This window comes from Lynx rufus, unplaced genomic scaffold (genome assembly GCF_022079265.1).
Source record: "Lynx rufus isolate CCGP_SWC_20201006 ecotype Redwood Valley unplaced genomic scaffold, mLynRuf1.p SCAF_4, whole genome shotgun sequence".
NCBI lineage: Eukaryota > Metazoa > Chordata > Mammalia > Carnivora > Felidae > Lynx > Lynx rufus.
This window is the reverse complement of record NW_025814856.1, coordinates 15018417-15039438: the sequence shown is the minus strand read 5'-3', so window position 1 is coordinate 15039438 and position 21022 is coordinate 15018417. Positions and strand designations below refer to the sequence as shown.

Sequence of the window (21022 nt, the reverse complement as noted above, 5' to 3'; positions counted from 1 at the left end):
ATACCCGTGGTGTAAACACTTCCGCCCCGGCCAGTTTCAGACGGCCAACCAGATGTCCCCGAGGGTGGGGGTGGGCGGAGGTGCGCACGGTGGCTCTGGGTTGGTGGGTGGGGGGGGGCCGGTGTGGGCTCCAGGCCCCTCCACTCCAGACACCCCTCCACGTACCCCCGTCCCCCGCCACCGCGAAGCAGGGTTTGGCACAAGTGACTCAGCGTCAGGGAAGCCAAGGGGGGAGCACCTGTGACGTCTAGCATCAGGGTGGCACTTGTCAATGACGGCCTGCCTCTCATGCTAAGTTTGCTTTTTTAATGCTTTTTTATTATGTATTTTTGAGAGAGAGAGAGAGAGAGAAACAGAGACAGAGGGCGAGCCGGGGAGGGGCAGAGAGAGAGAGGCGGACGCGGGAGTCCTCAGCGCGCGTCTGCCCCCTCCCAGGCCTCGCCAGCGTGGTGGTGTCTTTCTTTCTCTCCACGTACTACAATATCATCAACGCCTGGGCCTTCTGGTACCTCTTCCACTCCTTCCAGGTGAGCGAGCCCGTGCCAGAGCGGGCGCGGGGAGCGGGGCAGGGAGAGGAGAGCAAGGCCACGCCCCGAGGGGGGGGACAGGGGTGAGGATGGGGGGGCGGCGGCCTCAGGGGCTGGGGGAGGCTGAGCACCCCACGCGAGCGGAGGGCTCCCGAGCCAGGCATCCACGGGACCCTGCCATTGTGGGTGTGTGCGCGCGTGTGTGCGCGTTTCTGGGGAGCGGGTTTCTGGCTTGCGTCACGTTCTGAAAGATGTGACCCCCCCCCAAAGTATGAAGCACCGTCAGATGCTCCAGGGGAGGATGTGTGGATGGAGAGAGCCACCGACCCAGTAAGAGCAGGAGGACTTCCCCTGCCACGCCCCTCACCCCCACTCATGCCCCCTTCCCCTCCTCCTCCCCCTTCCAGCTCTGGTCGCTTGTCCTCCCAGCCTCCTGGCTCCAGGCGGAGCCCCCACATTTCCCTGCAGACCAAAGTTCTTCTAGAACGAGCGTCGGCACCCCTGTAACACAGCAGGGGCTACTCCCAAAGAGGAACCCTTTAAACCTTATTTCTGATTCACGGCCATTGCTGACGCTCGTGGCAGAAAATGGGAAGGGGCCGAACATCGTAGAGAAGCGAGAACCCTAACTCCTCACTGAGAGGCGCTCTTTGTGTCCAAGCCGAGAGGAGTCTTCCCTTCTGCCGCCCGTGCTCACGGCTCTTCCTCGGCACCTGCCTTTCACTCTCGGGGACCCCCTCCCCGCTGCCCCCGGCTTGCCTTCCAGCAGCCTCCTCCGTCTCAGACAGAAGCTCCCCGGGGAAGACGCCACGCCCCTTGCCACCGAACCCGGCCTTTGCAGGACAGACACTGTCCCCAGGGTCCAAAAGCAAGGCAGGGCCGACCAGGGACTGTGGATTAACCCCAACTTGTGGGGCCACGCTCTGGAGCACTTGGGCACAGCCGTGAGCCTTTGGCGCCCCAAGGAATGCCCGGGTGAATGACTTCAGGAATCAGAACGTGGCATCTACACTCGGAAGATGCTACATCCACGCCCCACTCTGGCCACCCGGTCAACCCTACCCGGGTCGCCCCATGGGGAAATGCCTCGTGTGCATCCCTGACAGGAAGGGCTCTCTGCTCTGAGCTTAACTGCAGCCCCCATCTTCTCCCTGACTCCATGAAGACTGGCCACAGCTCTGCCTCTCCCCTACCTTCTGGGTGGAAACAGCAGCTCCTCTGACTCTCCCCCCTGGTGGCCACTCCTCCTCCTCTGTGCAGAGCTATCATGTACAGTTGGGCGGGTGGTGCACTGCACAATGGAACTCCAACTGAAGAGTTGCCATATGCATTGCCAGCATTATGCCTCTGTATACTTATAGAAACAGTTTTCCAAAGGTAGAAGCAACATGTCCTGTTCTAACAAAATCAGGAATATTTGACCATCTTCCCAGGGTGAAAATAAGGTTGTCTCAAGAAATGAGACACGTTTTCCTAAGTCTCAGAAGTGCAAGGACCAGCAACTCCTGAAAATCACTCGACTATCCATTCGGTCTGTCCTTCCCAGGCCCCGTGGACTTCTCCCCTTCCCAGGCCCCGTGGACTTCTCCTTTAGTTCCCCCACTCTGGAGCCCTCCTCCGTGGTCACGTAATAATAGTACCCGAAGCAGCGGTCGCTCCCTCAAAGCCAGCTCAGGGCCCTGCACAGTTGCAAGCACTTTAGAGGTAATCACCCAGGAACCGTCACCACAGCCCTGCGATGTGGGGTGCCCCGCATCAGCGGAGGGGAACTGAGTAGCTGTGAGACTGGACGCCAGCAGCCTGGCCTCAGGGGCTGAAGCCTGTCCATCCCCCTACCAGGCTTCCCAGCCTCCTGTCTAGGACCTTGCCCACAAGGAGCACCGGGGGCTGTTAGAAAACCAGATACAAAACGCCAGCCTGACCCACTGATTCCGAGGAGGGGAGGCTGGCTGCTGGGAAATGGTCAGTTTCGTAAGTCCTTGCACTCGCTTAAATTCCTCCCCCTGGGGGAGCTTTCAAACCTCCAAGGCCCGGGCCCCACCCAGACCGATGCAGTCAGAGTCACTGGGGGTGCAGCCTGGGCACCGTATTTTTGTTAAAGCCTCCCTTCTCCCCGGGATTCAGTCATGTAGCCGAGGCTGGGAACCACGCCAGCCCAGGCTGACTCAGCAGTGGTCCAGTGGACGGACCAGTGGCCCAAGGGGCTGTGGGCTGGGTAGCTCCACCAGACTCCAAGCCCACGAGGGCCCCTCCCACCTGCCCGGGGCATGGCGCTGGTTTGCCGCCGAGCATCTCAGTTGGCTCTACGTGGCCATTCTCTCCATGAGTCTCTGTTGCCCAGCGGTATGGCCAAAGGTCTTTACACATCAGCTGGTTTCCAGGAGCGTGGCAATGAGGGCTGCGAGGCCCCAGGAAGCCCTGGCTGGGAAGGGGCACTGCGTCACGTCACCGCATTCTGTCACAGGCCAGCCCAGATTCACGGGGAGGGGCCGTAAATGCCGCCCTTCCATGCAAGGAACTGCTGGGGACCATCTTCAGAACTATTCTGGTCAAAGCTAGAAACGGACTCGAATTTCAACAGGCCAGGGGTCCACCCCCGACCCCTGCACAGGTCCCGAGCATTTTCCAGGTGGACAAAGCTGGGCTCCAGGTGCTCATCGGTAGAGTGGCCCTGGCCCATGAGGTGACGTCTGTTTCCCCTGAAACACACAGTTGGAACCCAGTGGGCCAGGACTTGCTTCTGTCAGTGGAGAACTTTTGTCTAATGACATCTGAGCTTACGGGACCCAGAAACAAGCAAAAGTGATGGATGTGGGGCTTGGCAGAGTGGAGGTGGGACTCCTAACCCCTGCCCCCTGCCCCCAGAGCCAGAATTAAATCCACCGCCCCCCCCTTCCTCAGCTCCCACTTCCATCCTGTTCATTGTGCACACATCTCTCGGCTCTTTTGTTCCTGAGTGACAGACAACCCAGTTCAAACTGGCTGAAGCAGAAGAGGCTCTTCCTGACTCTATCTACAAAGTCCAGGAGGGGAACTGCTTCAGGTATAGCTTGACCCAGGCTCCACTGAAGTCAGGGAGGCTGAACCTCACCCCTGCCTGACTTCGAAACCCAGCGTCCGTCCTGGGAGAAGCCAGTCCCCACCGCCTGTTAGTGAGGGAAGGACCTGAGTCTCGTTCAAGCCAGGACTTGCTAGGAATGTGTGAAAATAAGCCAAGTCCACCCAAATGAGAACAGACTGAGGCAATTTATCCAGAGCTTGCGATCGTTGCCTTCGGCGGAGACCCCAGGGCAGGCAGAGGAATGGGGAAGGTGTGTCAGTGGGAAAAAAGGCACGGCTTCCGTTGTGCCCGGACTGGGGTGGGGGGGGCTATCTGTGCGGTGAGGGGAGCAGATTGGGCTTTCTCCGGTTGGTCTGGGGTCGGGGAGCACGTGAGTTAGGGACACTGGCTGTCACTGCCCAGGTCCTGCCCACCCCACTCCAGGCCACTCCCTACAAGATGCTGTGGCTGGAGTCCGTGGGCTCATTGCTGCAGAGGTTGTGGGTTCTATTCTCGTAGACGGTCTGGCCGTCGTCTGTCTGGTCCAGTGTCTCGGACCCACGGCAGAGCCAGGTGATCCTCAACAAACTCCCGTGGGGTTGCAAGGTGCGCAAAGCCCTCTCCCCGCCTCTCTCCTCCCCCCAAGCCCGTCTGTGCCCCTGACCGGCCCTCCTGGTCCCTGTCTGCCTTCGGATGCTCCTGTCCTTTGGGGACCAGGCACCCTTCCCGTCAGGCCCACTCCCGTCCTTCCCCGCTCTGCCCTTTGGCCCCAGCCCTCACCTGGCCGTGTGCTTGTTCTGATCCCCAAGGATCCCCTGCCGTGGTCCGTGTGCCCGCTGAACGGCAACCGCACAGGCTACGACGAGGAGTGCGAGAAGGCGTCCTCGACGCAGTACTTCTGGTACCGGAAGACCCTCAACATCTCGCCGTCCATCCAGGACAGCGGGGGCGTGCAGTGGGAGCAGGCGCTCTGCCTCCTCCTGGCCTGGCTCGTGGTGTACCTCTGCATCCTGCGGGGCACCGAGTCCACCGGCAAGGTGGGTCCGCACAGCGCCCCCCGCCCGGCACCTGGGCGGTGCTCGCGAGGGCGCAGAAGCCGTGCTGGGGGAGGGGGGAGGGCAGCGGCGACGTCACCGGCACGAATCCCCCGCGAGGCGACCGTGGACGTGGCCGGAGGTGCTCGAAGTTGCGGTCTTGAAGTGGGGGCGTTCCCGGTCCCTACACGGATGAGCATGTCTGTGCCAGGCAGCTGTCCCCAAAGCCACACCACCCGAGCGGCACCGAGCACCTCGACAGTGAGTCTTCCCTTCTTTAAAAGCCTTAAGTGACTGCGCACGTCCCCCAGACACCCTGGCCGCTGGCTCTCAAACTGGACGGCACATCCGGGTCACCTGGAGAGCTTCTAGGACTCTGGTATCTCAGGTCCTCCCCCAAGAGGCCCTGGAGTGATCAGGGCAGGGAGGGACTTGAGCCTCGGGATGTTAAAAGCTTCCCCCGGGAGGGTTCTAATCTGCTGCTGAGTCTGAGAACCTTTGCTCTGAGCTGCTTGTCAGGTCTGATTTCCAAACCTTCTCTCCTTGGTGCACCCCCAGCTTTATATTCCTTCCGGGGGCGCGGGAGGGGGCTGAGATGCTCTTGAGCTCTAATCTGCCCCAGGTAGAAAGCTTTTCCTGCAGTGTTTCCAGCACCTGCCATCTTTCTCAAGCTGCGGCAGGCGCCCTGGACCCCCGGTGACACCCGCCTCATTCATACCCATTCACTCCTAGCCGGTCCCCTGCGGGCTGGGCGTGCGCCTTGCCTCAGTCTTGCAAAAGCCCTTCGGAGTGGATTTCATTATCCCACTCACCCGAGGTGTGGAGGGGCAAAGGAGCCTGCCCCGGGGCACCAACCAGTGGGGCAGAGCTGGGACACACCCAGCTTTGTCCCTAAGACTCCCCATCCTCTTGTCCGGTGAATCTCCTCCTGTTTGCTCTCTCCATACCTTTGGTGACTTGATCCATCCCAACTTTTCCCTTCAGAAGTTCCTAAGAGGCCACCTGCCCTCACCGTCTTGACCACCTGCGTCGCCTCCTCCAGCCCCACCGTGTTTCTCTTGAGGCAGCAGGACCAGAATGACCCATAGTATCTTAGGCACCCTGCGACGAGCCCAGTACTGTGCCTGGCGTCTTCTGTTGGTCTCCAAGACTCCGTGACGGCCAGCATCGTAGCCCCAACAGCGCCCCGTCCCACGGCCAAGCTAAAAGACTAGTGAACCTTCTCTGGAAGAACTTAGAGCCCGCAGCTACTCACTCTGTCCCACCTCAAGCTTGGCTAGTATTTTATGCTCATAAAAACATGGGTTTTGCCATTTGTCTCTGCCAGATGATTATGAGCGTGATACAGAAGATCCGAGGGCAGTATCTGTCAACTCTTTCCCAGATCATTTATGCAAGTGTCGCATGAGGTCATGCCATGCCACGAACACTTATTCCATTGCCTCTGCTCAAGCCACACCCCGTCTCCATGACAGAGCGCCCCCACCGCTTTATTTATGGGGATTAATTCTGTTAAAAACGGTGTACCATTTCCTGGCCTCTTCTCTTGGAATCTCCTTTTTTTCCCCTCCAATGAATTGTTGCAGACTGGTCAGAAATGGTTTCTCCCGGTGGTGTAGGCTGGGCCACATGCCCAGCTTCTCTGATGAGGGAGGAGGGAGCCCGGAGAGCCCCTCCCCCCCCCCAGGACACTTGTTTACCTGAGGGGAAGGAGGGAAGTTCCAGGGACCTGCCTTCCGTGTCCTCAAAGTGACCCCTGGCTGTGAACATCGGTCACCCCTCCTCTCTTGCCCTTGATGTCCTTCAGCGCGCTGGCCGATGCCCTCGCCCTCATCTGTCTCCACCCCATACCCGTCATCCCAGCTGGGTTGATGACTTCTCAAGTCCCGATGACCTCAGTGAGGGATCAGTGATAAAAGACACGCCCCACCTCTGCTTGCCGGGCACAAACTGTTCCTCTGGTGGCCTCGGGAGTGGCCGGGAAGGTGGCACCAATGCCTCAGCGGGAGGGGAGGGCCCAGTGCGATCCGGGCCCATCTGGACATGGGCCCCCAGTCACATTTCTCACCGGAGGACCCACACCTTAAGCAAAAACCGCCTTCGCAAGATTCTTTTTGCGAAGTACTTCTGGGCTTTAAGTAAAGGGGCTCTGGGGCGCATACGCAGTCGATAGGGAGGAAAAGCGCCAGTTCCCGGACGGGCATCCAGGCACCAGCAGATCCCTGTTCGAAGCCGTGTAAGAGCCAGCAGGACCAGAGCGTGAGGCGGTCGCCCAAGCCACCACGAACACCACCGGACTCGTGATACGTGTCGTGTCCGCGGGATCACGATTAGGTCGACCAGAAATGCCATTCACGTCCAGCGTTCAACCCCGCGACAGCGAAGCCGCTCATAAAATATCAGCTCATCGAATTTGTGTCATATTCCTGATGGGGACACGCTCCCCACGCCCACGTCATCACGTTTCCCTTACAAGCTCCTCTCAGGGCCAAGTTTCTCTCGGGGCTCCGTTCTGGAGAGACGTGCCTTGCTCCCAGCCCCCGGGTTTTTTGGGGGTTTCTCTTGGTTTTGTTTTTTCTTTTAAAGACAATGTAAAGCAGGGCGCCTCAGTCGGTTAAGCGTCTGACTTAGGTCGGCTTAGGTCATGATCTCCCGGTTCGTGAGTTCGAGTCCCGGGGAGAGCTCTGTGCTGACTGTGGAGCCTGCTTGGGACTCTCTCTCTGTCTCTCTGTCTCTCTCTCTGCCCCTCCCCTCGCTCTCTCTCTCAAAATAAATAAATAAACTTAAAAAAATAACATTTTTTTAATGTTAATGTGCTAGGTATATTTTTGTGGGCTGCCTCAAACCCTTTCTTTCCTGTTTTAACTTTTTATGTTTATTTGGAGAGAGAGAGAGAATGAGTGGGGGAGGAGCAGAGAGAGAGGGAGACACAGAATCCGAAGCAGGCTCCAGGCTCCGAGCTGTCAGCCCAGAGCCCGACGCGGGGCTCGAACTCCTAAACCGTGAGACCGTGACCCGAGCCGAAGTCAGACGCTTAACTGACCGAACCCCCCAGGCGCCCCGGCCTCAAATCCTTTCTGGAATAAGGTCCGGTTGAAGGGAGAGTGGCAGGCAGAGGTCTCCTGTTTCTCCTGAAGCAGATTGCCCGGCAGTTACGGAGGTGGGCAAATGCATCCCACCTCCCCACTTTCTCCGCCGGCCCAAACTCAAACCCAGCCCCCCTGCACTGATGCCTTGCCAGCCGGACAGTGTAACAGTGTGGTGCTTCGTGAGGCCTTCAGGTCTGTCGCAGGGACAAGAGGGGCACTGTGGGCACCGTGTCTCCAGGATGCTGACTCTGCCCTCTGGCGCCCGCAGGTGGTGTATTTTACCGCGCTGCTGCCCTACTGTGTGCTCATCATCTACCTGGTCAGGGGCCTCACGCTCCACGGAGCCACCAACGGCCTGGCGTACATGTTCACCCCCAAGGTACGGGCTGGAGGGAAGGGGACCTCCGATCTTCCAGGATGGGTGGAAAGAGGGGAAGACCCAGGGAGGTGGGTGGGGGCGGTGTGGATTACCTACGGGCACTGGGTCACCTCCTCAGCCAGGCCGACCCCAAGCCCTGTTCATTCTGGGACACTGAGTCTTTGGTCCACCCACCTTCCTCCTCTTCAGCACCCCCCCCACCCCAAGTGACTGCTACCCCAGCCCCGCATGTGGCCTCCCGGCCCCCACTCGCACCCCACACCCTCCTGGCAGTCTACGGATTTACCACCCAGCCACCTCTCTCCCTCCCGCACACCTGCCCGCACCCCTTCCCTTACAGAGGTGAATCCACACCCCGCAGGGTTTTCTGTGATCCCTCCCTAGCCCCCCGCTCCCCGACGCCCCACAGCCAACGCTCATCAGTCGCCAGAGGGTGGGGGGGGGGCACTATCGCCTTTGGGACAAGTTCATTTGGCAAATCAGGTGCCTGGAAACAAGATGGCTGTGGTAGCCCCCCCCCGCCCCCGCAAATGCCCCCCACATTCCAAATGACCCCCCACCGTCATCCCAGACCTAGAGCTCCAGCCCCAGCCCACACCGCCTCCATCTCGTGGGGGCCCGGGCCCGCACAGTGCCTGGTCATGGGTCAGGGGCTCCTTTCACATATCACTCCCCCTCCCCGGGCCTCCCGCCCTCTGCCGGTCGGTGGGTTTACGGGGCGGGGGAGCGCCACCCGGCCGGGTCCCCCAGCCCCGTCCCTGCCGGCTTTGCAGTTGGAGCAGCTGGCCAACCCCAAGGCCTGGATCAACGCGGCCACCCAGATCTTCTTCTCCCTCGGCCTGGGCTTCGGCAGCCTGATCGCCTTTGCCAGCTACAACCAGCCCTCCACCAACTGCCAGCAGCACGCCATCATCGTGTCCCTCATCAACAGCTCGACCTCCATCTTTGCCAGCGTCGTGACCTTCTCCATCTATGGCTTCAAGGCCACCTTCAACTATGAGAGCTGCTTGAACAAGTAAGCCGCCCCGTGAGCCCCGGGGCCTCGGGTTGGGGGTGCGTCCCGCCGTCCCCCAAGCTCTGAGAGCCGCCTGGGAAGAGATGGCACAGGGAAGTCAAGGGGCGTGGGACAGAGGACACCGGCTTTGCGGCTCTCCACCCGGGCCCAACCCCGGGCACCCCGCCGGAGGGCTGAGGGCAGCTTCGTACGTCCAAAGCTCTTAGCACAGGGAGGCACTGAACAGCCAAACCTCGGTTTCTTCTGCCCCGTCTCCCTGACCTTGGAAGTAACCCAGAGCCCTCTGGGTGAGCCAGGGCCATTACAGAATCTCCTGTCTGCCCCCCACCCACCCCCACCCTCCCGCCTTATCCAACATATAATAAACATCATCCAGATTAGGCTGTCCCATTCGGCAGTCACTAGCCCCAAGGGGCCACCTACAGATTTAAATGTGGACTGGTTTAATTAATGTTAGTTACATCCAATCAGTTCATTGCACTTTTGTTTAAACCGGTTTCCACTGAAATGTAAATGAATTTAAGTCGGTCTCTCCGTCACACCCGCCGCCTTCAAGGCTTCAGCCGCCACGTGGGACGGCACAGACGCGCAACGGTCCCATCATCGCAAAATTTCTGTCGGACAATGCGGGCCCAGAGGTTTAAGTGGCCTAGCTGTGTGGGTTGGTTTCTCATCTCTGGTCCTCTTTCAGGCTCCCTCAAAGCCATTCAAGGTCACCCCGGACTTTATTTTTTTTTTTAATTTTTTTTTCTTTTTTTTCAACGTTTTTTTTAATTTTTGGGACAGAGAGAGACAGAGCATGAACAGGGGAGGGGCAGAGAGAGAGGGAGACACAGAATCGGAAACAGGCTCCAGGCTCTGAGCCATCAGCCCAGAGCCCGACGCGGGGCTCGAACTCACGGACCGCGAGATCGTGACCTGGCTGAAGTCGGACGCTTTAACCGACTGCGCCACCCAGGCGCCCCACGGTCACCCCGGACTTTAAAAGGTCACCAACCGGGGTGTCTGGGTGACATGGTCAGGGGTCCGACTCTTGATTTCGGCTCGTGGTTTGTGGATGGAGCCCTGCGTCAGGCTCTATGCTGACAGCGCGAGCCTGCTTGGGATTCTCTCTCTCTCCCCCTCTCTGCCCCTCCCCTGCTTGCTTGCTCTCTTCTTCTCAAAAGTAAACTTTTTAAAAACATCAAAAAATTAAAAAAAAGAAAAAAAGGTCACCCATCAACAGATTCCCTTTGTTGGAGAGACCTTGCCCAATCCGAGGGGAGGGAACCCCAGCACCCCGGCTTCCGAGAGAGGGGTTGGCCACCGTGGCCTTTCTACTCAGTGAAGGTCAACCTGGCATTCCGCTCTGCAGGGTGATTCTGCTGCTGACCAACTCCTTTGACCTTGAAGATGGCTTTCTGACAACCAGCAACCTGGAGCAGGTGAAGGGCTACCTAGCCTCGGCCTTCCCCGGCAAATACAGCGAGGTGCTCCCACAAATTAGGAACTGCAGCTTGGAATCAGAGCTGGCCACGGTAAGGCAGGATCTCGGCCCGCTTCTCTCCTCTGAGAGAAGCCAAGGAAGATTCTCCGGTCAGCCTTTGGTGTCAGACCTGTGCGTTACCTCCCAGATGCCGCCTGTTCGATTCGGCAGCCACTCCCCCCGGGGGGCGGGGGGGGGGGGGCGAGGACCTACTGGTTCTGACCCAGCGAGAGGCCTTTGTTACTAACTTTCCTCCCCCCCCAAGTCCATCCACGGGGGCCCTGTTTGAGGATCCCGGGCCTAGAGTGGTTTCTATCGCCTTCACGCCGGGATCATGTGCATTCTTCTCTTAAGACGTGGCTCACGATGTCTGGTTCCTCAACCAAAGATGTAGCTCAAGAGCTTAAACAGCTCGTCATGAGGCCCCCAGAGCTACTTTTCCACGGCTCAGGAGCTTCAAAGGCCAGTCCCCACCGCACCTGCATTTGGTGGCTTGTCCACTGGCACCAACTTCCCGGGGAACGTTGGCTCTGGTTCTGGAATCCGGCTTGCATCGCGTTCGCTTATCAGGTCATTTCACGGGTGGGGCCACGCTTAGTCTTTCCCGGCTGCCTGCTCACACCGGCCTGTGGCCTGACCCCCTCCTGGGCAGGTGTCACAGCCCCAGCCCTCAAGCCGCAGCCCTCAAGGCCTTGATTGGTTCCGTGGGCTTCGGTTCCTGTTCCGTGAACTCATTTCAAATTTCCTTTTTGTTTTGGACACTTGGGGGTTTTCCTGACTTACTTTGAAGCTTGGCTCAGCGTCCAAGAATTACGTGGTTATTCCTTTATTCAACCTGGGGCTTTTTTCTCCCCCCATTGTGTTTGTTCTTGTTCGTCTCTCCCCCTCATTCCACTTTATTCTCTACTGTTTGGAAGGGACACAGTGTATTTCTCCTTCCGAATTTTTCCTGTGCGTACTTAACAAAATCTGAAATTTAACAATATCGTGACTTCCCACCCAAACAGAAAGAACAAGGATTTTTAGAACGCTTTCACCTTGTCCACCTGATTTTATTTATTTATTTTTTTATAAATAAAATACACTTTTTTAAATGCGTGTTTGAGAGACAGAGAGCAAGCAGGGGAGGGGCAGAGGGAGAGAGGGAGAGAGAGAATTCCAAGCAGCCCCTTAAAATGCCTTCCTTTATGGGGCACCTGGGTGGCGCGGTCGGTTAAGTGTCCGACTTCAGCCAGGTCACGATCTCGTGGTCCGTGAGTTCGAGCCCCGCGTCGGGCTCTGTGCTGATGGCTCAGAGCCTGGAGCCTGTTTCCGATTCTGTGTCTCCCTCTCTCTCTGCCCCTCCCCCGTTCATGCTCTGTCTCTCTCTGTCCCAAAAATAAATAAACGTTGAAAAAAAATTAAAAAAAAAATGCCTTCCTTTAGGGGTGCCTGGGTGGCTCAGTCGTTAAGCATCTGACTTTGGCTCAGGTCATGATCTCGCCATTCGTGGGTTCGAGCCCCATGTTGGGCTCTGTGCTGACCGTTCAGAGCCTGGAGCCTGCCTGGGATTTGGCATCTCCCTCCCTCTCTGCCCCTCCCCGCTCATGTTCGCTCTGTCTCTCTGTTAAAATACATAAACTTTTTTTTTTTGCTTTTAATTTTAATCTCAGTCTAATTAACATACAGTGTCATATTCCAGGTGTACAGCTCTTTTCTTTTGACACATTGGAGATCTTTGCCTTGTGATTCTGGCTTCCATCGCTGCTCTTCGAACGTCCTTCTTCAAAGGACCCGGCTTCCCTCCGATTTCTCTGTCATCTTCTCTTGGACTCTGGCCTCTGCAATCCAAGCGTGGATGCATTTTTATTTATCCAGTGTGGGCTTGGGTGACCTTGGGCTTCCTGGATCCACGGACCCGTGTATCTTACCAGTTCTGGAACATTCATACCTATGTCCTCGTAATCATCGCCTTGACTTCCGCCTGTCTTCCCCGTTCGGAATTCCAGCTGGACCTTCTCATCCCACCCTGCAAGGCCACTCTTTGATGTTTTCCCACCTTCTTATCTTTTTTTTTTTCCTTCATTATGGATTCCTCCCTGGGATATATTTCCAAGTCCACTAATTTTCTCTTCAGGTGCAAGCAGTCCTTAGCTGTCAGTGGTCTTTTCATCCAGTATGTTTTTAGATGCTATTTACTCTCAAATTTGCTTTTCATTCCAATGGTTTCTAGTCATACATTTATCTTGGTCATTATATCTTCTGTTTCTTTAAAAATGTCACGCATAGGGGTGCCCGGGTGGGTCAGTCAGTTGAGCGCCCAACTCTTGATTTCGGCTCAGGTCACGATCTCAAGATTTGTGGGACGGGGCCCTACGGCGGGCCCCGCACTAATAGCGTGGAGCCTGCTGGGGATTCTCTCTCGCTCCCTGTCTCTCTGCCCCTTCCCTGCTCTTTCTCTGTCTCTCTCCGAGAAAAACACGTCATACATAGCTGATCCACTGGTGGCCTTGGACAGGAGAGTGGAAGGCAGTCTGTCCTCAAGGGGAGGAATGTTTGATCACTGTTGAGAATGTGTTGGCTCATAGTAATGATAAAAAGCCAACCTGAGTAATTTCATTACTGTTTGTAAATTCCCTACGAGCGATCACCCCCTCTCGTCTGCACCCAGCGCTGGCGAATCCCACTGTGCTCACCGGTTTGCCATGGAGCTGACCTATGTTCTGAATCTGCTGCCCCAGCGTCTGCCATTCTTGGGGAAGGGCGTTCTAAACCTTAGTCCCGCTGACTACTTATGGTGGCTTGTCTTCTCGTGGGTTTACAAACCCGTTTGCAAGCTCGCCGCTTGATCAACTCCGGTGGTCCTGCGGGTCTAAATCGGGGGAGGTGTCCCCCAGAGAGGGTTTGCTTCTGCTGCCGGTAGCCAGGGGGCACCCCAGCTCATGACCTCTTTCGACCCCTTCTGGGGTTTGTCTTTAAGCAGGGAGCTCTAGGTTCTGTCTCCGCGGTTCAGTATCCCCACAACGGTGTTGTCGCGGCGGGGATCTGGCCACGGGACAACTGCCCTCCGGGTCACCTGCTGGCCAGGCCAGCTCCCCACCTTACGGGCTCCTCTTGCTCTGACTCCCCCCTCCCACCTCAGCTCCCAGCCACCGAGGCCTCGGAGCACCTAGTCAGTCATGATACCGGGAGCAGAAATTATCTTTGTTGTATTTCATCCCGAACAGACGTGCGGGAACCCAGTGCTCCTCGCGCTTTGCAAATACGGACTCCCGACGACTCACGTTTCTATCCAGCCCAGCTAAGCCCGAGGGGCTGGTCTGCAGACGGAAAGCCCAGCCTCAGCATGTGGCTTCTCGTGGCCAGTCCCCAGGTCCCCCCAGGATGCTTAGCACTGGGCGTGCTCAAGGAGCCGTAAGTCCGCTGGGGTGTCTAACTGGTGTCTTCTCACACGGGCAGGCGGTCCAGGGCACTGGCCTGTCCTTCATCGTCTACACCGAGGCCATTAAGAACATGGCGGCATCCCAGCTGTGGTCGGTCCTCTATTTCTTCATGTTGTTGATGCTGGGCATCGGGAGCATGCTGGGGAACACGGCGGCCATCCTCACGCCCCTGACCGACAGCAAGGTCATCTCCAGCCACCTGCCCAAGGAGGCCATCTCCGGTGAGTGGGCCAATCCGCAGAGGACATGGGGGTCGGGGAGGGCGGGGCGTGGGCTGCGAGCAGACGTACAAGCTGCCGCGGGGCCTGTGTGCTGGTGGAGGTGGCGACCTCCTAGCGGTCCTGCCGTGGCTCTCGCCGCCTCTCGGGCAGTCGGGACCTGGCACGTGTGCGTCTCGCCCGCGCATCTGGTTCTCCCTCACGAGGCAGCGCAGTGGCCGCCCCAGCGCCAGGAGAGGCCGGACTCACCGACCTGGCGCTCAGAACTCTCCCGGCCAGGAGGGAACCTGCTCCTGCCTTTGTTCCCACTGCCGTGTTAACAGAACGTGTACATTTCTTAAACACAAACTCAATCATTTTCACACGTTCCCGCTCAAGTAACCACGGCCTAGGTCAAGACACAGGACATTTCCAGCCCCTGCCCCTGCCCCGAGAGCCCCTTCCCACCCCTTCCCATCAGTACGTGGCCACCCCTCCTCCCCCCCACCGCCTAGGCCCCCACCCTACCCACGATGGCGCCATCCCACTGCATCCGGGACATTCCCTCTCCCAGCCCAAATCCAATCCAGTTCCCACCCCATCGCCTTAAAGCCCTGACCGCCTGGGCGGAGCTGCCCACCCTTCGTCGGAACCTTCTAGCACTTAGCATCTCCCCTTGCACCTGGTCTCTGTAGCAGCAGCACCCTGTGTGCCGTTAGCTCCCGGCCAGCACGTAGCCCCTTCTCCTTGTGTGTCCCCTCAAGATGGCACTGGGGTTTGGTGAGTGACGGCACATGGTATGATGGCGCGACGGGCAGGTGGGAGGTGGGAACTTGCGAGTCAGATACTTTGTGGAGCGCCCGAGGGAGTCAGCCAAAGGAGACCGGGACAAGGGCCCGGGTTCTGGAGGCAGAAGGGCCAGTGTCTGAGCCCAGAGTCCGTCGCTGACCTGCTGTGGGATGTTGGGAAATTTACTCTGTATCTCTGAGCCCTTGGCTTTCCCATCTGTAAAGGGGGCTCCTGAGGCTTTTGGATCCAATGCCTGACAGGTGCCTGGGGTGCACGTAGTGGGAGCTGGGTAAACATTCCCATCTGCCCCTCCTCTCCCTCCTCCCTCTTCCCGCCACACGGGAGTCCTCGGGATGCCCTGCAGGGCAAACCCTCTGCCCCGACTCACCTCCCGGGAGCTCAGGGGCTGAGTTGGGATAAACAGAATCACCAGACCCACAGGCTGGGTGGGCCCCCCCCCCCGCAGATAGCCATGCCCACAACTTTCTTTCCCCCTCGAGTTTGAGGGCCCCCCTGCAGGACAGCGCCGAGAATTAACATCAGTGACATCTGACACACATTCCCCGGGACACCTTTGCTGTCCCCCACCCCTCCCGGAACACACGCGCCCGTGGGAAACACGCAGAGAGGCCGGTCCCCGGCAGAGTCCCCTCGGGGTCGGCGGCTCTGCGGCCACCCAGGAAACTGGATGAGCGGGGGGGCGTGGCAGACAGGTGAGCGTGCGTCTCGTGGCCCCAGGTCTGGTGTGCCTCGTCAACTGCGTCATCGGCTTGGTGTTCACCATGGAGGCCGGCAATTACTGGTTCGACATATTCAACGACTACGCTGCCACGCTGCCCCTGCTGTTCATAGTCCTGGTGGAGATCGTCGCCGTGTGTTACGTGTTCGGGCTGAGGCGGTGAGGAGGCCCCGCCCCCAACGCCTGCAGGGGGTGGGGATGCCCCGAAGGCCATGCCCCACCGGGAAAGCAGCCCCTTCCCACGTGCACTTGGCCTTCCCCTTTCTACTTGGCATCGCTTTTCCCTCTGCCCTCATCTCTCAGCTCATTCTCGGCCTCGCTCGACCTGCCGCAAACACCTCCTCTCCCCATTTCCCGTGGTTTTACTTTTTATTATAGGACGTTCGCCTGCTGATCGTGCCGGGCCCCAGCGGCTTAGGGGGGCAGGGATCCGTTACCTCCAGGCACCACATACTCTGACCCTCGGTGAACATCAGTATTTTTCGGGCACGCTGACCAAAGTCCAGTTGATAACTTAAAACCAAAAAAAAACGTGGCCGATTCAGGATGTCAGGCTCTCGATCCCGGAGCACGGCCGGGCACTGGAATGTTGTAGATCCCCCCCTGGGTGACGGGCTGTGCCGCCGGGCTGAGGCCACTGGTTTAGAGAGACTTGCTCCTCCGCGTGGGCCCAGGGGGGAGCCTCACCGTACATGCGGGACCCCGGGCCCTCCCAGGCCCGGTGAGTCAGATCCTACACGTTCACATGGGAGGGGTCCACATGAGCATTTGGGAAGCACTGCTCAGATATGAGCCGATCAGACAGGTGAGCCAAGTTGTGCCCCCCCATCCTCAGTCTTTTCCCACCCTCCACGTTGGTTTGGAGGGGGGTGGGGGTAGGGAGCAGCACCAGCCATGACATTCTAGAAACCAGACCCCTTTGAGCCACGTTTCCCACCGTGTCCCCAGAAGCACTGGGGTCCCGTGCCATGCTGAAGGACGTCCATGATCAAATAACTTGCAAGACGTAAGTTAAACAGAGTCAGAATTTCTTTCCTCTAGGACTTCCTGGAGCCATGAAGACGATTGCGAATCTCAAAGACGGGGTATAAATGGTAGCCTTGCCAAAACCGTTTTGGTCAAGGAAGCCTTTTTTCAGCCTACCTCCCATTTGCTACCTACTGGGGACATTCGAGCTAGAGTGACCCACTCTACTTTCCCAGGACCGAGGGCTTTCCCAGGGTGCGGGCTGTCCAGTGCTAACACTGGGGAAGTCCTGGGTAAACTGGGACAAGTTGGTCACCCGGGAAATGCCAGTCTAGAGGGAGAAACAGATGGGTCACCTGAGAGGGTAGGTGTTTCCCAGGAAGGGAGAAGGCGGAGGAAAGAGGAACAGAACCCAGGGCCCACTGGAGGTGCTGGAGAAAGGGCACAAGTCCATGCAAAGGGGTGGTGCTAAGTGGTGAGGCTGGAGGGAGGGAGAACCAAAAAGGCGTCTCCTATAGAGTGTGGAAGTGGCAGGATCCGGGAGTGACGGGGAGGGAGACAGCGCCATCTAGTGAACATCTAGCAACAGCGCCATGTCAGGTGGGAGCTCAGGACAAGCCCCAGGCCCCAGTGTGGCAGGTGGCTGCGGTTGCAGCTGGTGACCGTCTCACCCCACCCCACCCCCGCCCCTCTTCAGGGCCACTTCTGCTTTGGGTGCGGTTTCAAGGCCCTGGACGGGAGACAGCAGGCCAAGCCGGGTCTGGGCCTGGGTCTGCCGCTACCCAGGTGCCCTGGGGCAAGTGACCTCACAGCCCGGGCCTCGGTGCCTGCTGCCGTTAAATGGGGGTGATGATGGCTGGGTCAGTATTTCCTAAAGTGCTGAAGACACTTTCCATACTTGAGTCTGTGTTAGGAAACGTGATTAGCTCTTTAAAAGCGGGGGGGGGGGGGGAGACGTAGTGTGCAGACACGATCGAAATCCCAGAGCAGCCACCTTTGGGGGGCACTGCTCTGGCTTCTCTCTACGCCCGCTCCGGCGGGTCTTGGCCAGAGTGCTGCATTCCCAGGTTTGGCTCTCCCTCTGTCCCAGAACCTGCTGTGGCTCCAGGGTACAAAAGAGATTCCTCTCTTAGGGGCGTTTTCATGGGCAGTAGAGTCGCTGATACCAGGATGGGAGGGGTGGGGGCAGAGCTGCTCCTCGGGGTCCCCGAGCGTGGAGGTCTGGCTTGATAAGTGACCCTCGAGGCTGTTGGCTTCTGCTATCTCCGGGAACTGCCCTCTGGTCCACACCGGCAGCCTTCATCTGGAGGTGGCCCCGGGAAGATTATCTCCTGACGTGCACCTGACTTCTGGGGGGACTGTTCTGCTCCCCTGCTCTGTGGTGGCCTCGGCTCCTCCCCCTGCCCCACCCCACACCCCCTCTGCCCAGGAGGGGTCAGAGAGACACCCCGGAGGGGTCGTGCCCAAGGCTCAGTGGCGCTCAGAACAGAATCTTCCTAAACAAACAGGGATGTGGACGCTGGAGTTCCCCCCCCCCCCCACCGCCCAGCCCCGACAGCGTGCATAATCCAGACTTTCTCCCCAAATAGATTTGAAAGTGACCTCAAGGCCATGACTGGCCGCACCCTGAACTGGTACTGGAAGGCCATGTGGGCCGGCGTGAGCCCGCTCCTCATCATCAGCCTCTTTGTTTTCTACCTGAGTGACTACATCCTCACGGGGACGCTGCAATACCAAGCCTGGGACGCTTCCCAGGTACTCCCTGTCTCGGGGCCCCCGGGCTCACTCTCCAGAAGCGGCTTTAAGTTTCCTGAAACCAAAGATCCGCTTCCGCGGCGTGGGCAGGTTATTTGTCGCGGCATGGAAACACCACCCGGGTATTTAAAAACAGCCCAGGAGAGCAGACCTGGGCTTTGAGTTTTGCGACGTGCGCTCCTGTAAAGAGTAAGATTCCTCCTAGAACTTCCCAGGGGGCCTTTCCCGGGGGTTGGGAGAAAGCCCCCTGCAGAGGCGCTGGTTCCTGCCCCCGGGGCTGCGCCCTCCTCCCTCCTCCTCAGCCTCAGGCCCTCCGACCTCTGTCCACTTAGCCTCCTGGGGAAAGGCAGAGCCAGCCTCCGGGGCATGATCCCTGAGCCCCGGAAGGCGCCCGAGAGGACCCGTCTTAGCGCTCGAGTCACCGCATCCCGGGAGGGTCTGGCTCTGGGTGTGTGTGTGGCTGGGACACAACAGGCTCACTCAGGCCACAGGCAACTGCCGTTCACCGACCAGAAGCGCCGTGTGTCAGCATTTTGACAACCAGGGCGGCCGTGTCAATGCACTTGGCCTCAGGGCCAGCCTTGGCTGCCCTTACACACAGGCAGACTCTCACAGCGAACATTTACGCTGGGAGGAAAGTAATCCTGCAGGCCAGTTGGCAGTTGCTTTCCTATGGGTAGAAGACGCTGTCCCTTAGCACCCAGCGTGCATGGTGGCCGTGAAGGACGCCGCTCCAAGTGAGCAGGTGACTGATGGTGGCTGCGAGGCGCCCCCGCACCTGCCTCCCGGCAGGAGAAGGACCGGGGTGTCTTCTCCAACCCAGAGCAGACTGATGCTTCTGTCAAAAGCAGTAGCAGTGAATCCCTTGAAAAGGGAGAATGTACACACAAAACCACGTATGGACTACAAGCTCCCATTATTTCTTGTATCAACAGATACGAGACGAAGCTGTCACATTGCTAAAACAGCTTCTAAACGCTTCCCCCGGTTTCTGTACCGGTCAGTACAGAACAACAATAGCAACCACAAGTCATAGGACGACTAACAGGAAGTCTGTGGGCTGGTTCCCACACCTCACTCCGAGCGTGTTTTGGTTTACAAGCCACGCGCGGTTGGCCTGTGATCCCTGGGCCGTAGCTGTTCGGCGGCCCCCTCGTGGAATGGTGGCATTTATTGGCTTTTTGGCCTCCTTTCTCATCAGCTTTAACGCATCTGCATTCAGGGAAGCATCCCCCAACTCAATCCAGACGTCCGCCAAGCCTCCTCCCAAGACTAGGGCTGTGCCGTTCAAGATGGCGGCCAACCACCACAGGTGGTGATTAATATTTCAATTCGTGAATATTCAGTACAATGTAAAGTTCCGTGCTTCACGCCCACTGGCCACGTTTCAAGGGCTCAGCAGCCACCTGTGTCTGTTAGCTACCATGTCGGACAGCGCCCAGATGGAGCTTTCCATCATCATACAAGGTCCTGTTGGGCAGCACGGGGCTGAGGTTAAGCCCCCTCCATTTAGGTGGCCCCAGATGTAAGGATGCCCAGCCCCAGATGCTCTCCGCCAAGCGGGGCTCTGCCTATGGTGGCTCTTCCCGCTGACCCTCGGCTTCTCCTTTCAGGGTCAGCTTGTGACCAAGGATTACCCCCTCTACGCACTGGCCATCATCGGCCTGCTCGTGGCCTCTTCCACCATGTGTATCCCCCTGGTGGCCCTGGGGACCTTCATCGTGCGCCGCCTCAAGAGGGGAGACACGCCTCCCGTGGCCTGAGGACTGGGCTTCCCAGAGACTCCGGTCGGCCGCTCACTGTTCTGCGGCTGTATTTATAGGTGGAATCTCCTTGGCTGCCTTTAAACATATTTACTCCAGAAATACTCAACCCGTCATCTTCCTGAGCCCATCAAGAAGAATTAGGAGGGTGTGGAGGAAGAAGGCTCCCTCGGGAGGACCCACGCCCATCCACGGAGCGGCCCCTGCTCCCCTCTGCCTGCCCCCAAGGTCGCACCGAGCTGGCTCCTTTCCGCCAAAGACACGGGCTTTTCAAGGCCAGTCTTGAAGACCATTGCTTTCTCGATTCTAGGGAAGCCCCAGAATCCGGGCACACCGTGGGCTGAAATTCGACTATAATTTTTATGGAATAAAATTTAAGCAATTTTTTTCTTCCTGAAGAAATCCCAACATAACAGAGGGCAGGTGCTTTTAGATCAGTGTGAAGAGAGGTTTTTTAAGCGCCCTGAGATGAGCCATCTGAATGTCACTGGTGCAAAATCAGTTCTCTTTTTTCAGTCATACTGAATACGCCAGGACTGTGTTTCTCACTAAGAGGACTGGCTGGCCACGAAGAAGGGAGGCCTTTGTTTGGGGTCGCTCCTGTGATCTGAGGTCTCTCACAGCGGGTCGAGGACCCGTCACCCCAACCACAGGGTGCGACCCCAAAGCCCCGGGCGTGGTCCCGTGAGCAGTCCGTGCAGCCGCCCCCTGCCCCAGTGCCTTACGCGTTAGGAAAGGTGTCAGAGCCGCTTTGAGGGTGAAAGTAAATCTAACGTTCCCACAGATGACGTTATACCTGGACACGGTGGCCAACTCTTTATAGCAAAGACCACGAGCATCAC

General features: G+C 58.1%; 1 protein-coding gene across 3 annotated transcripts in view; it reads left to right on the top strand.

Moving 5' to 3' along the window:
- Nucleotides 1–20180, top strand: part of SLC6A20 (solute carrier family 6 member 20) — a 36569-nt gene extending 16389 nt beyond the window's left edge. Inside the window, exons 3-11 of one of the 3 annotated variants that reach the window (XM_047097463.1) lie at nucleotides 436–527; nucleotides 4377–4604; nucleotides 7959–8068; nucleotides 8809–9084; nucleotides 10439–10601; nucleotides 13988–14192; nucleotides 15696–15855; nucleotides 18252–18417; nucleotides 20031–20180. In XM_047097463.1, the coding sequence (XP_046953419.1) occupies nucleotides 436–527; nucleotides 4377–4604; nucleotides 7959–8068; nucleotides 8809–9084; nucleotides 10439–10601; nucleotides 13988–14192; nucleotides 15696–15855; nucleotides 18252–18417; nucleotides 20031–20180 (1550 nt within the window). Of the gene's footprint in view, nucleotides 1–435; nucleotides 528–4376; nucleotides 4605–7958; nucleotides 8070–8808; nucleotides 9085–10438; nucleotides 10602–13987; nucleotides 14193–15695; nucleotides 15856–18251; nucleotides 18418–20030 lie in introns of all 3 variants that reach the window. The other 2 variants (XM_047097464.1, XM_047097465.1) reach the window with 2 other exon arrangements.
- The last annotated feature ends 842 nt before the right edge of the window (nucleotides 20181–21022 follow it).